General features: G+C 39.2%; 1 protein-coding gene across 2 annotated transcripts in view; it reads right to left on the minus strand.

Annotated features, from left to right (window-relative positions):
* The window catches only part of RAE1 (ribonucleic acid export 1), a 134,467-nt gene that overhangs the window by 15,783 nt on the left and 106,350 nt on the right, over positions 1-12,334 (minus strand). For both annotated transcript variants that reach the window (XM_078651974.1, XM_078651975.1), the window contains 6 exons: positions 9,308-9,394; positions 9,096-9,167; positions 5,889-5,996; positions 5,582-5,688; positions 5,417-5,492; positions 3,320-3,514 (listed from right to left, as the gene is read on the minus strand). In XM_078651974.1, the coding sequence (XP_078508100.1) occupies positions 3,320-3,514; positions 5,417-5,492; positions 5,582-5,688; positions 5,889-5,996; positions 9,096-9,167; positions 9,308-9,394 (645 nt within the window). The remainder of the gene's footprint in view (positions 1-3,319; positions 3,515-5,416; positions 5,493-5,581; positions 5,689-5,888; positions 5,997-9,095; positions 9,168-9,307; positions 9,395-12,334) is intronic.

Raw genomic sequence — 12,334 nt, forward strand, 5'->3', positions numbered from 1 at the left:
ACAAACATATTTAGAGCTGAATCAAAATAATCTTCCTGACCATGTTTTGCAAGTTGAGTATGCCATTCCTAAGGATGATAAGGGTGGGTGGGAGTCCTGTATCGTCGTGTATGTTGTGAGCAGCTAGGAATGCTCAAGAGATGTGCATGTAAAATAATTATTTAAGAAGATATTATCCCGTAACGTAAGTGAAGAAAGTGTGGAACGTTTCCAAATGCTGGCAGAGGATTTCTGGAAGGAATTGTTGAGGTTAGGTGAGGAAGAAATCTGAGAAGTAGAGGCTACTGAGTGACTAACAGAGGCCTCAGAATGAGGGGGGATTTGAAAACTTGAGTCTTTACGTTTTAGTTAAAAATCCCCTCCCCACTCAGCACTTGTCGGAAGCTGAAGACCCCCTGGAGAGATGCTGTTTTTCTACCTGTCATTTGTAATCAGAATATCATAAAGCAGTAACCATGCAAGTGTATCCTAAGTCTTGATAACATTCAGAATACTGAATTAGAATTCAGGTTCAAATGTGTGCCTTTTCACCTAATGTCGGCGTCTACTGTAGTCAAAAGGGCAATTCATCAACCCTTTAAGGGAGCCAAAAAGTTTATTTCCAGGCAAATAGTACAATATATTGCGCCACCAAAAAGAGAATAATGCCACCTCGCTCAGGGTATAAAGGGTTTTAGAGAACGGTGGTATGCCAAGAAAAAAGGGTACATAGTCAGGCCATCCAATAGGGACCGAGTTGCTCCAATGAAAATCTAAGTAAAGGTAATTTAGAGGAATATTATTCCAAATGTATCTAGAGTTTACAGTACGATCCTGGTGTCTATGGATATTGATAACGTTGGTGTAGTTTGGAATAGAACATATTAGCATGGAGTTAAATTAATAATACAGGTGTACATTCAGACTGCCACAGAAGTTTTAAAGGCTATTCATGAGAGATCTTCTGAAGGAGTTTGTGACTGACAATGCTTGTTCCACTTTGGCTTAGTGGAAATTAGAGAGGTTTCTTTTTTCTTTAAAAAAGTTTTGTATAGCGCGGACATGACCCCGGAGGGTATCAGAGCGGAGAGAGAAATTATGGAAAGTTAGTCGATATACCACCGGGGCAAGCAGAGATTGGTCGGGAAAGGAAGCAGGAGGGTGATAGCGAAAAAGGAGGACAATATACATAAAGAGCCAGTCAGACACAAAGTTAAAATAAACGATCACTTAGAGGCAATAGAAGCCCAACAGCAAGTTCAGTTCAGCGCATAGTTCATTAGAGCAGTTTGTTCAAAAGTAGCTTTTTGACTTCCCTTATGAAGGAAAGAGTAGAGGGAATTAGTCTTGTATCCACTGGGAGGGAGTTCCAGATTCTCTGGGCGATGCCAGAGAATGAACGTTTGTACGTTTTAAGCTTCTTAAATTTCTTGGGCTTGAGCAGCAGAGTGCCGGTTCTCTTTGTGGATCTGGAGCCACCCGAAAGTTCCAGTTTGTTTCTTGAAAAGAATAATTAAACATTTCCATACCTCTATGTATTTCCATAAGAGCTATGGTCTAGAGTAAAGGTGGAACATGTGCTGAACTAGGGAATACAGTTAGCAGTATGTGAGGTTTCAAACCGGAGGATAGCTGTGAGTAAGTTATATACAGATGTTTTTAGGAAGGCTGTCTATGAAATGATTAGGAGGAGAACAGTGTTGTTGGGGTCAAAGTCAGGATGAATGTGTATGGCAAAGATGATAATTGTAAGGATATGCCAAAGAATTAGGAAGTGATAAATAGGGATTTCTTGTTGTAGCACTTAGGAGGTGATTAGTTTAAAGTAGATGCTTAGGTAAAAGTCAAAGCACGGTTGATGAAAAAAGGTTTGTTCTGGTTTTCAAGACGGCTGCAGGTGGTCAGGGCTGTTAAGAATGTTAATGATAATGTGTGGAACGGGTAAATGTACAAATGTAAATGTACAGGAATTTATATAGCGCAAAATCACCGAGCGGTTTCTAAGCGCTTGCTTAGGGAACCCGTCCTGGTATTCCCCTGTGAGATAACCCCGGCAGGGTATCCGCAAGGTGAAAGCCAGGCATCCTGCCGCGAGGGGCCGTTGTGGAGATTAAGCAAGCTATTGCCCAGAGTCGCAGAGTGTGAACCCGTGAATCGAGTAGGCACCGGAGCGAGAATTGTCGAGTCCATGTACATTTTAGGACTCAAGACCCCGCCGAGCCGGGAATTGAACCCTGGTCCCGGGCTGACCTCTGCTTCCAGGTCTGCCTCCTCTAACCAGTGAGCCACACTGATGTGGTTCGTGTTTCTACATGCTTAGAGGTAAAAAAAAAATTAAGATGTGAGTGGAAGTGTGGTTCCTGTGGATATTGGTGCAGAAGCTGGAAGAAGGCCTGGCACGATAGGTGAAAGTGTGGCTTTGTGAGAAACCAGAGTAGATTATGATTATTCTATCTCCTTGGATTTATTGCTAAGATCTAGTTCTGTGGAAGATTTAAGAAATGGGGAAAATCTACATTACTAAAATATACCTCCTAGGATCCTTACTATTTAGAAGAAACAAAAACATGTTCTAAGGTCGATTCTTGCCCTAGGCCATCTACTTGCAAGATGCTGCATAGCCATGAGAGGAATGGGTTCACTATATAGTTGCAAACGTCTTGGGTATCAGACATGAAACATTGGGCTCATCTAGAAAGAACTATGGTGGAGGAAGACCTTAAGTCAAAGACCCAGAAGGATATTTACAAATGAAAGATGATTCTCTGGAATGGTTTGATAAGCAAAATGGTTTTATGCCTCTATGGACAGCTGATGCCAGTGTGGTGTTCATGAAGAAAACTAGGCACAGGAATGCGTGGTTAATGCTACCATTCACATGCACAGCGGTTGTATCTACTAAATGTATATGTATGAAAAAACGGTCTCTCAACTGTAGAACTAGCAAAGTGTGAACGTAGGATGGCACTGCTTACGCATGTTGTATCAGGCGTTTTATATTTATTTGTGTACTGCCAGCAAAAGAGAATTTAAAGAATTTAAATGTTCTAAGCTCTTGCTAACCTCAAGCACTTGTTCTTTAGGTTTAGCGTGTGGGCTTCCCTTCATTTTGAAAGTGACTCATTTCACTCTTTCTCAAATAAATTAATGGCTACTTGCAGCCTCACAGACCTCCTTTAAAGCAGTTTGGGTCACCCTCTAGTGCGAATTATTGTTTTCAACAAATTGTTCGGATGAAGGTTATACAATCAACAAAGAAAGTAGGTCAGTGGTATAAACATGCAAGTGAGAACTTGAGAGAACTGTAACAAGAAGGTGAATGAGCACCACTTTGTCGTACCTTGGACCAATCGTAGCTGGATGCGTATGCAAATATGTTTCCATTATTATTAAAGGCGCAAGCAGAGATGGGCTGATCTAATTGTTCAGATGTTTTAAGTTTAGTTCTTGCATCTTTATCCCAAAAGCTGAATCTTCCATCAGAGCCAACTGTTGCTAGTGTGCCATGGACAGGATGAAATGCAATACCATTCACCTGCGCAAGAAAACACAACAAATGAAAGCTTAATTAGAATAGAGCAACAAACGACAGTCAAAAAAAGCAAGTTAAAAAAAATTAATTCCATTTTGTGTACAATAAAAGAGGATGGCATCATGTCAGATAGGACGCTGAAAATGTTTAGTGTCTGGGGAATGTCAGTTTTCATTCTGGGTTGGTGTAAGCTGTAAGGGATCAGGAGGGATGTGGTCCATCCGTATTACACATCGGCTGATGAAATGAGACTAGTAAATCATCTGTGGTCAGAATTCCAAGTGGTGAGCTTGTGGCAGCATTAGGTCCAGTAACATCACCATTTTTGGTGTAGTGAGAGCACTGTAAAATGAGGCCTACCAAATTGTACACATTGTAAGCAAAGAAAACAAAACGATTTTGCTTGTCACAATGAATATTTAAAGCACTCTGAAGGAAGGATTATTCTCGCCAATTTACAGCAGCATCAAAAAGAATGTGTTGCCAGGCAAGACTAGAAATGAAACACACACAACTCCTAATTAGAGATACAGAAGGAAAAAGATTTTATTGCACATTTCAACTTTATAAACTATCGCCCCTTCTCTCACTTGTGTAAGACCTTCAAAGACACCACCCAATTTATTCAAATGGATAAAAGACTAAAATCACGCAAAAAGAGCCAACCATATATATCTTTAAGGCATAACAAATCACTTACAATTAATTCCACAACAATTAATTGGCCAGAGTGGAAATTCACAGATTCCTTACTCAAAGGTCTATAGCTCTGTCCTCCAGTAAATAAGAGGAGTGTCACACTTCCTCAGACTAAAGGTGGGCATTTCTAAGCGCAGACCACTAAAACATAACCTGGAAATCCAAGGCCTAATTTTTAAAAGTCACCACATGGCGTCGTGAAGTCTATGCTGCCCTCTTTAAACTCTGTGCCCTTTCTGTGGCCTGACTGTGAGTATATATATTTTAATGGTACACAACATCAGTGACTTCCGGAGGGGAGCGCAACAAGGGTATCTGGTACAGGCAAGTCAGGGAGGCAAAGGTAAGGCATTACGGAAGTAGCAGAACTTAGCCAGTGCCCACCGTAGGAACATGCTATACCTTAAGACTAGTCTATAGTCTGACACTTTCAACACAGACATAATAAACAGCACTAAATCCTGCATCGATGAGAAGCAGGGCACATTTTCTGCATGCGGGTCTGGCAGAATGAGGTTGCCTGATGTCATCTTCTTTCAGAAAGGATGGAAACAGGAATCTGAACCAATTTTCTGTGCCTTTGAATATAACTACAGGTTCCCATAGTACCCTTTGGCGTTAAACTCTGTCTTCCCCTGATTGGGGCAAAGGTGGGTTGGTGCAAGCAGTTTCACAAAAAAACATGCCTTGCAAATTTTAGTCCACTGTCCATAAGCAGAGCTAATTTTCACTAATATGCTAAGGAGAGGCCTCTTCACTGCCTTGATGAGATACTGCATAAGCACACTTTAGATTCAGTACATTTGGTTTCGGTCGAGGGTGCATCATGTTGCATTAGCAGTGGTAAGCTGATCAGAATTTTTTTTTTTTTACAGAGGAACTTGCCTACATCTCAAATGATTGGTTAGAACGACTGTTGCTGGCACGGTCAACATTTTTATTTTGCATTCTCTCCTTGATTGTGTAGAGATTTACCTTTTGATGATTGGATTTGTATTGAAACAGTCTCTTGAAGAAATAAACAATCTGCACGAAATGCACTAATATTCCTCCAACAGCTGAACAAAAAGCAATTTATCTGCACATATGGGATTCTATCTTTGTATTCTTGCTAGGCGCAGTGATGACAAAATCTCAATTTTCCTGATTTTCAAAAAAAGGTAACTTTTACATAAGTGAAACAAAATTATCTAGAGAAAAACTCACAGCATAGATGTCTTGAGGTGGTGCTGTATTAGCTCCGTTTGAACGATGGCATTTAAAAGTGAAGTTATCTTTCGTACTAAAAAGCAAACAGAGGATACCTTTAAATTCCTTTAAAATATAGCCAAGCAAAAGGTAGCAAAAACAAAAGAGTTCGCCCAGACTTACGGATTTGGCGGGTTGATGTATTGTATCGCCACTCTCCCTTCAATACTTCCCAAAGCAAATCCGGTGGGTTTATTCTGTTTGTCTTTAAATATGGCAATACAGCGATGCTGGTAAGAAAAAACAGGTAAGTTAAAGTTTGGAAAGGAATTTTACACCTTCACGATCCAGATTGGTAATGATTTTATGCAGATGATGACAAAACATGTAGAGATGCACAATTATTTGACGTGTGCAAAGGTTCATACCATTTCTTTAATGAAGAGAGATTATATTTGCTTATTTCTTATTAACTACAATAATGAGTTACCTGGTGTTTGAGAGGAGAGTCTATCCTCCTGAATTCCGAGGGCTGGTTCTCTAGTTGGTAAACTATAAGACCTCTATCTGCAGTGGCGACAGCAGCCATGGGGTAAACCTACAACACAGCAAGTGAACTTCACATGGTCAGAATTAAATGCAATGCCTGGGTCAGATGCATCGAAGCATATTTTGAACAGTACATGTTATTTTTTTCAGAGGCCAAACATTTAAACATCAGTTTTCTATGTCATTCTTTAATTTCTTAGGGTTTTATGAGAGTTTCGGCTTCACTTGGGAAGTTCTTTTTTTTTTTTTGAAACACTTTTTATTATTGAAGTTTTTGAATCATGTTCAATAGATAGATGAGTAATACAATATTAGCAAAACAATAAAGTACAAAATCATAATAATACAGAAGGCAACTTCCAAAATTACGCAAAATACGATTTCCAGATCTTATCAAATTTCCTCAGCCCCCCAATTCGTTGTGCATAGCGATATTCGCTAGTTCGAACATTCCTCATTTTCTGAAACCAGGCATTAAATAATGGTGCATGTATTGATTTCCAATTCTGCAGCACCAGGGATCTCGCTACTGCCATCATAATAAACAATAATTTAGCCATCTGTTCTGAAAATCCAAAATCACAATCATATCCATAGAGAATTAATTTGGCATTATAAGCAATTTCAATCCCACAATATTTTTCTATATATTTGAAGATTTCCCTCCAAAAAGGCACAATTTTATCACAATGAGCAATAGTGTGAGACCAGTTAGCAGGACTATATTGCTGACATCTAAAACATATAGCGCTGACATTCTCATACATTTTAGAAATGACGGCAGGAGTTCTATAAAGGAGCCATTTACTATAGAAAATCATTCTCCTCCAATTCGAACCTCGAAGAACACTGAATTTCATCTTATTTATCCATTTCCAGGTATTTAAGGTGAGAATATGATTTTCTTGATCGTTCCATTTTTTTATAGCTATAATACTCAGATCTATTTCCCTATGTTGCACTAAACATCTTTTCCATGCTCCTGGCTTCTTATTCTGAGGAATCAAGAATAACTCATCCCTCAACTGGGAAGGAGAGTCAATCATATTTGCTTCCACTTGTTTCAGTATTTTAAAAATTGAAACATAGGAATTTAACAACATAAAATTACCTGAGATTATTCGTTGCATCTCTCCTGGTATCAACCAGGTCCCTTCTCTTAAAAAATCTGACAAGGAACCAAACCCAGCTCGCTCCCATTGAGAAACAATATCTGCTCCAATTTTAATTCACTTGGGAAGTTCAAACGTAAATTTTCTTGCAAAAATTGAGACATCAATGAATGCATAACAAACGGTCTCCAACTTTCTTAAGAGTCTAGTTCTGGCATGGTAACTCACCTCCAAAAAGAAGCCAACACTATTCTACAGAACAAGGATTAAAAGGTGGAAGAGAACTTTCAGCGTCCGTTCTTTTTTATTTCTTTGAAAATATGCCGTCATTGAATGGCAAAGAGACGTGCATGTTTATATAGCGCATTGCTAGAATTCAGTACAGGAGAATGGGAAGCTATCTGTATGTTCCCATGCATTAAAGTCAGATTCGATAATGACATCAAAAAATTATTTTAATTAATTACGAGCTGCATTAAGGTCCTTTTATTTGAACCCTACAGAGTTTAGATGTATTAGTCATGCGGGATAGCAAGAGGGGCTCAAGAATGGGATCGATGTGTTACACCCTTGAACAGCCATTATGTGTTTGATGGCCTTGAGGGCGGGGGTAGGGGGGGGGGGGGTATGTCGGGTGGGGTCAGTGTGGAAACTGGTTTACCTTAGGCCATTGACAACATCCAGTGGCAGGGGTTTGAGGGTTTGTTAGTGTATATGTAACAAGGACCCCCTGTATTCAAAAAGAATCAGATTCCTAGACCAGGGATAAACAATGTTTGAGAAATAACAATCTAGGCAATCATAGCGAACATAGATCAATGTCAATATTAAACAAGGAAATTAAGCTACAACAGTAAAGTAAAATTCAGTATTTTATTAGGAATTAAACAAAGAATCAAATATCACTACCTCGCCAAGACTGAAGCACCTCATGCAAGTGTAAAAAGAAAAAAGCTTTCTTTAATCAAAGATCCCCATATCAGGAGGATACATCATTTTCACGTCTTGTCAAGATATCCTTATTTGACTACAATAATTTAAAAGTTCCGGACGGCAGAAGTAACCTCACTTGTTTTTAGTTTATCAGTATAAACCCTCAAAATAAAGAATATCGATGTGGGTTCAGCTTTACCAAAACAACTTATTCAACACATCCAAAAAACTTCGATCATAATCATTCGTGGCTGCTCCAGAAGAAGGCGCTGGTCGCCGAAACGCGCGTAGAGTACCAACTTGCCACTCATTTCCCCCTTACTTGTTGTTTACTAAAAGAAATGTTTTAATACATAAAATGTTTTTATTATTATGTCAATTCTCTAAATGTAGAATTTTTTAATTAGAACCTTTTCTCAAGTCTTGAAATGTGATTCTTTGTTTAATTCCTAATAAAATACTGAATTTTACTTTACTGTTGTAGCTTAATTTCCTTGTTTAATATTGACATTGATCTATGTTCGCTATGATTGCCTAGATTGTTATTTCTCAAACAGGGGTTTGAGGGTTTGACAGCACAACTGAAGTCGCGGACTGGGAGGAATGGTTTCACTTTTAGCACCAGGTCATCTTGGTTTTCTTGGTGATGTGTTCCTTGAGGTGAGGTTAGTGTCGACATTGAATCCAAGTGTTTGGCATTAGATACGCATAAATTCTGCCAATGTATTTATTGTAAAACTTCCGTTTCCTATTGTATTCCAATTACGATTGAGACTAGTCTATTGAGAAAGATGGCTATGTAATTAATGTATCAATCATGTGTAAATAGATTGTTTCCACTATATACACTACAAATAAAGAATTAAATAACCTCAACGCTACAAATGTGTGCAAAATGCAAGTACACTATATGGCACCTCAAACTACAAAGAAATTTGTCCTCCTAACATACAATAATGGGCACACCACTGACCTCATGGACAGATACACAAATTCGCTAGAAAGCTGCATTTTTATCATGCAATACAACGGAGTAGTTATTTATTGTTTCAGTAATTGTGTTTAAAGCCAGCTCCTTCATGTTCCTGATCTTATTAACTCACCACATCAGCACAGTAACATCTTTCAGGCAGAGGCAATGACAACAATGGGTTCGGAGATCGTGTATCCCAAAACTAAAAAGAAAGGAGAATGCAACAAATTGAAAAAGGCTTAAAAACACCTCTTTTTCTTGAGGGTAAGGTCATTATCAAAACCTCTTAATTTTTTAGTGAGGAACCAAAACAAAAAAGGCATTTTATTCCCCAGAGCATACCTTTAATGTCTTATCCCAGCTGCCTGTCATTATACAGGAGTAATTCGGGGCTTTTATCCAGTGGACCGTCTTGATAGGAGATTCATGCTAAAACAGAAAAAAAAAATGTGCTTCTATAATTAGGTTTTGTAAACCTCTTGTTCCATTTTTAAATTGTGGGATGCCAAGCATTGCGTGAATAAACACACTATAGTTGTTAGACTTAGCCACTGGACTGTTAGGGGCTTACAGCTGTATTGAACAGCACATTTTCAGGGAAAACTAAAGCTACAAACTGTCACAAACAAGTTGGAAGTAACTGACATTTATTACAGCAAACCCACACAGAAAGCTTTAATCAGTTTCCGAGCGTCAGATATCGCCACGCCAATAATCCTCTCAAAATGGTTCAGCACTCAACTATCAAATCAAATATGTGTATGACAGATTCTTTTAGTCCATATTGTACAGATACAAAAAGTCGGACAATTTCATCTCAGACAACAAATGTAGGAGTCGTTCCTTCTTCTTAAAATCCTTTTATTCTTTAGTTTTTCTTTAAAATCACAGCGTGAAATTGGTGGCTACCTGAAATGAAATTGCCCGACTTTTCGTATTTGTACAATATGGACTAAAAGAATGTGTCATGCACATATTGATTGGATAGTTGAGTGCTGAACCATTTTAAGAATTTTGCTTAGAAATTATATTCCTTTATAGAGGCGTGGGGGGGGGGGGGGGTCACATCTCTGGTTCTTTACACCACTGCATAGTTCAGAATTACTCTCATCACTTAGTATTGACTACTGCAGGACTAGCGTGCCTTGACCCTTCTGTGTGTCGGTTGACCCCAATAATCTTACAGCCTTTCAATGAAGATGTTGTTCCTTTTCTTTGCTGCTTATATATACACTCAGCGGAAGAAAAATAATTTTTATAAGGTTTTTCATAACATTTGAACCATGAATTTGAAATATATGTGACTCAATGCACAGTTTTCTAAGTGATGGGAAATCATATCTGTAGTAGCATCTCTTTATTCGATTATTAAACAATCATAAAAGAACAGTAAAAAGCCACATCATACAATTTGCAAACATCGATATATAACAATATACACTCATAACATATCCTAACCAGTCTAAAAATTCATTATTTTACGCCAGCGAAGAGCACTTTTTAAAAATTCTTCAACGAAGGGACAGCCAGCTCATACATCATTCAGAGAAAATAAAATGCTGCTCTGTATTGCAGAAACTCAAAAGCTTTGAGAATTGTTAATAGATATCTTCGCCGAAAAGGCTCATAATCGCTTCAACAACAAAAAAAAAGTGCTTCAACTTTTGTAGAGAGAAATTATCACAGGGGCAAACATACACTTTTTGGGCCGTACTGTCCTGTTGGAAAGCAAAGGTAACTGTAGATTGAGCCTAGGGTAAACTTTTTTTTAGGAGGGACCCGTACCAAACATTCCCCACCAGGGAGAGATAAGGCTTGGGACTATCACTGGCTTTGGTGGCTAGATGTTCCCTCATGGTCGGTTTATCCAGTTGCCTTCGTCCCACGTAGAAGAGGCAGATCTCCTAAATGATTCCTTGAACTTAAAACGCTCAACCTTGCCTAGTTTATAAGGGGAGCAAAACAGATCGGGCCCACCCAACGCTGCAGCAATGCTCTTGATGTAGCCCAGCCATGGGATCTTATGGTTATTATCACAATCTAGGCAATCTAAGATCATCTCACGATTAAGGGACGTACACTGGTTGCTCCAAACAGACATCCATAGCAGAAGGGGGGAGAGTTTTATTTTGTCTTCCACATAAGGTAGACTCAATTCCTCGTGGAGAAAAAAATGGAAGCTGCTTGGGCCAAGGCCTAGTAATCTACAAATATGGCTCTCCTCCTGCTGCAGTTTTGAGCAGTCCCGATAGCCCCATAAGGCTGCCCCTTGGGTCAAAACTAGCAGACACTTAAGTCTATAGACCTCCAGCAGAGGCAGTACAGGCTTGCCCCTACTCCAACAGCCAGCCAAAGCAAAACCCCAACTAATCCATAAAACCATGTAATGGGTCTTGGCAATGTTCATTTCTAAATCTAAGTGCCTAACAAAAATGAATGTGTGTCCTTATGTAACGTAACTGGTGCTATGTAAAGCGCTCTGATACCTGATTCGGTTGCGGGTCAAGGTCGCGCTATATAAAACTCTTCCAAAAAAAAAAAAATGTTGTCCATAAAAACAGCAAAGTTGTCAGTAAGACCCCTAAGACCATTCCGTGTTCGGAAAAGGAGGATGGCATCACCAGCGTAGAGTAAGTTTGGGATAAAAGTCTATTTTATCTAGGGCATGGCCTTCTACTATGATACTAAAAATGAGTTAAAACCAATATTATATAAAAGAAATAAAATAGGAGCCAGGACACAGCCCTGGCGAACTCCCCTGAAAAGGCCAAAGGGAACTGTGCATTCCCCCTCTATTCCGTATCTTAAGGGAACGCTGACCCCATAGTGCAAAGCGCGGAGAAAACCGTCCAAAGGTAAGGGTAGGCCAATATTAAATAAAATATACCATAGCCTGGAGCAATTGAAATAACCAAATGCACTACTGAGGTTCATAAATGCTAGATAAGACTGGCCCTTCTTTGCCATCATGTATTTCTCTATGATAAGGTGCAAATTTAAACATTGTTCCAGGGTTCCCAGGACTACCCTAAAACCATTTTGAGCGGCACATACGGACCATTTTGCTCCACCCAGCCCTCAATTCTGTGCAAAATAATATGCCACAATCTTAACCACAGAATCTAAAAGCAAGACTGGCCTGTAGCAGTGAGGGCCTGGTTGATTACCTTTCTTGAATATAGGCACAATAGTAGCAGTCAGCGAGGAGTTAGGGATGCCAGAGGATGCTGTAGCATTTAAAACATTAGTAATTATAGGGACACACAATTGAATGTTCTGCTTGTAGAGATCCATGGGCACCCAATCTGTGCCCGGTGATTTATTTAAGGGGCTAGCCAATATTGCGGCAGAAACATCATCCTTATCCAA

This window comes from Lissotriton helveticus, chromosome 7 (assembly GCF_964261635.1).
Source record: "Lissotriton helveticus chromosome 7, aLisHel1.1, whole genome shotgun sequence".
In the NCBI taxonomy this organism is placed as follows: Eukaryota; Metazoa; Chordata; class Amphibia; order Caudata; family Salamandridae; genus Lissotriton; species Lissotriton helveticus.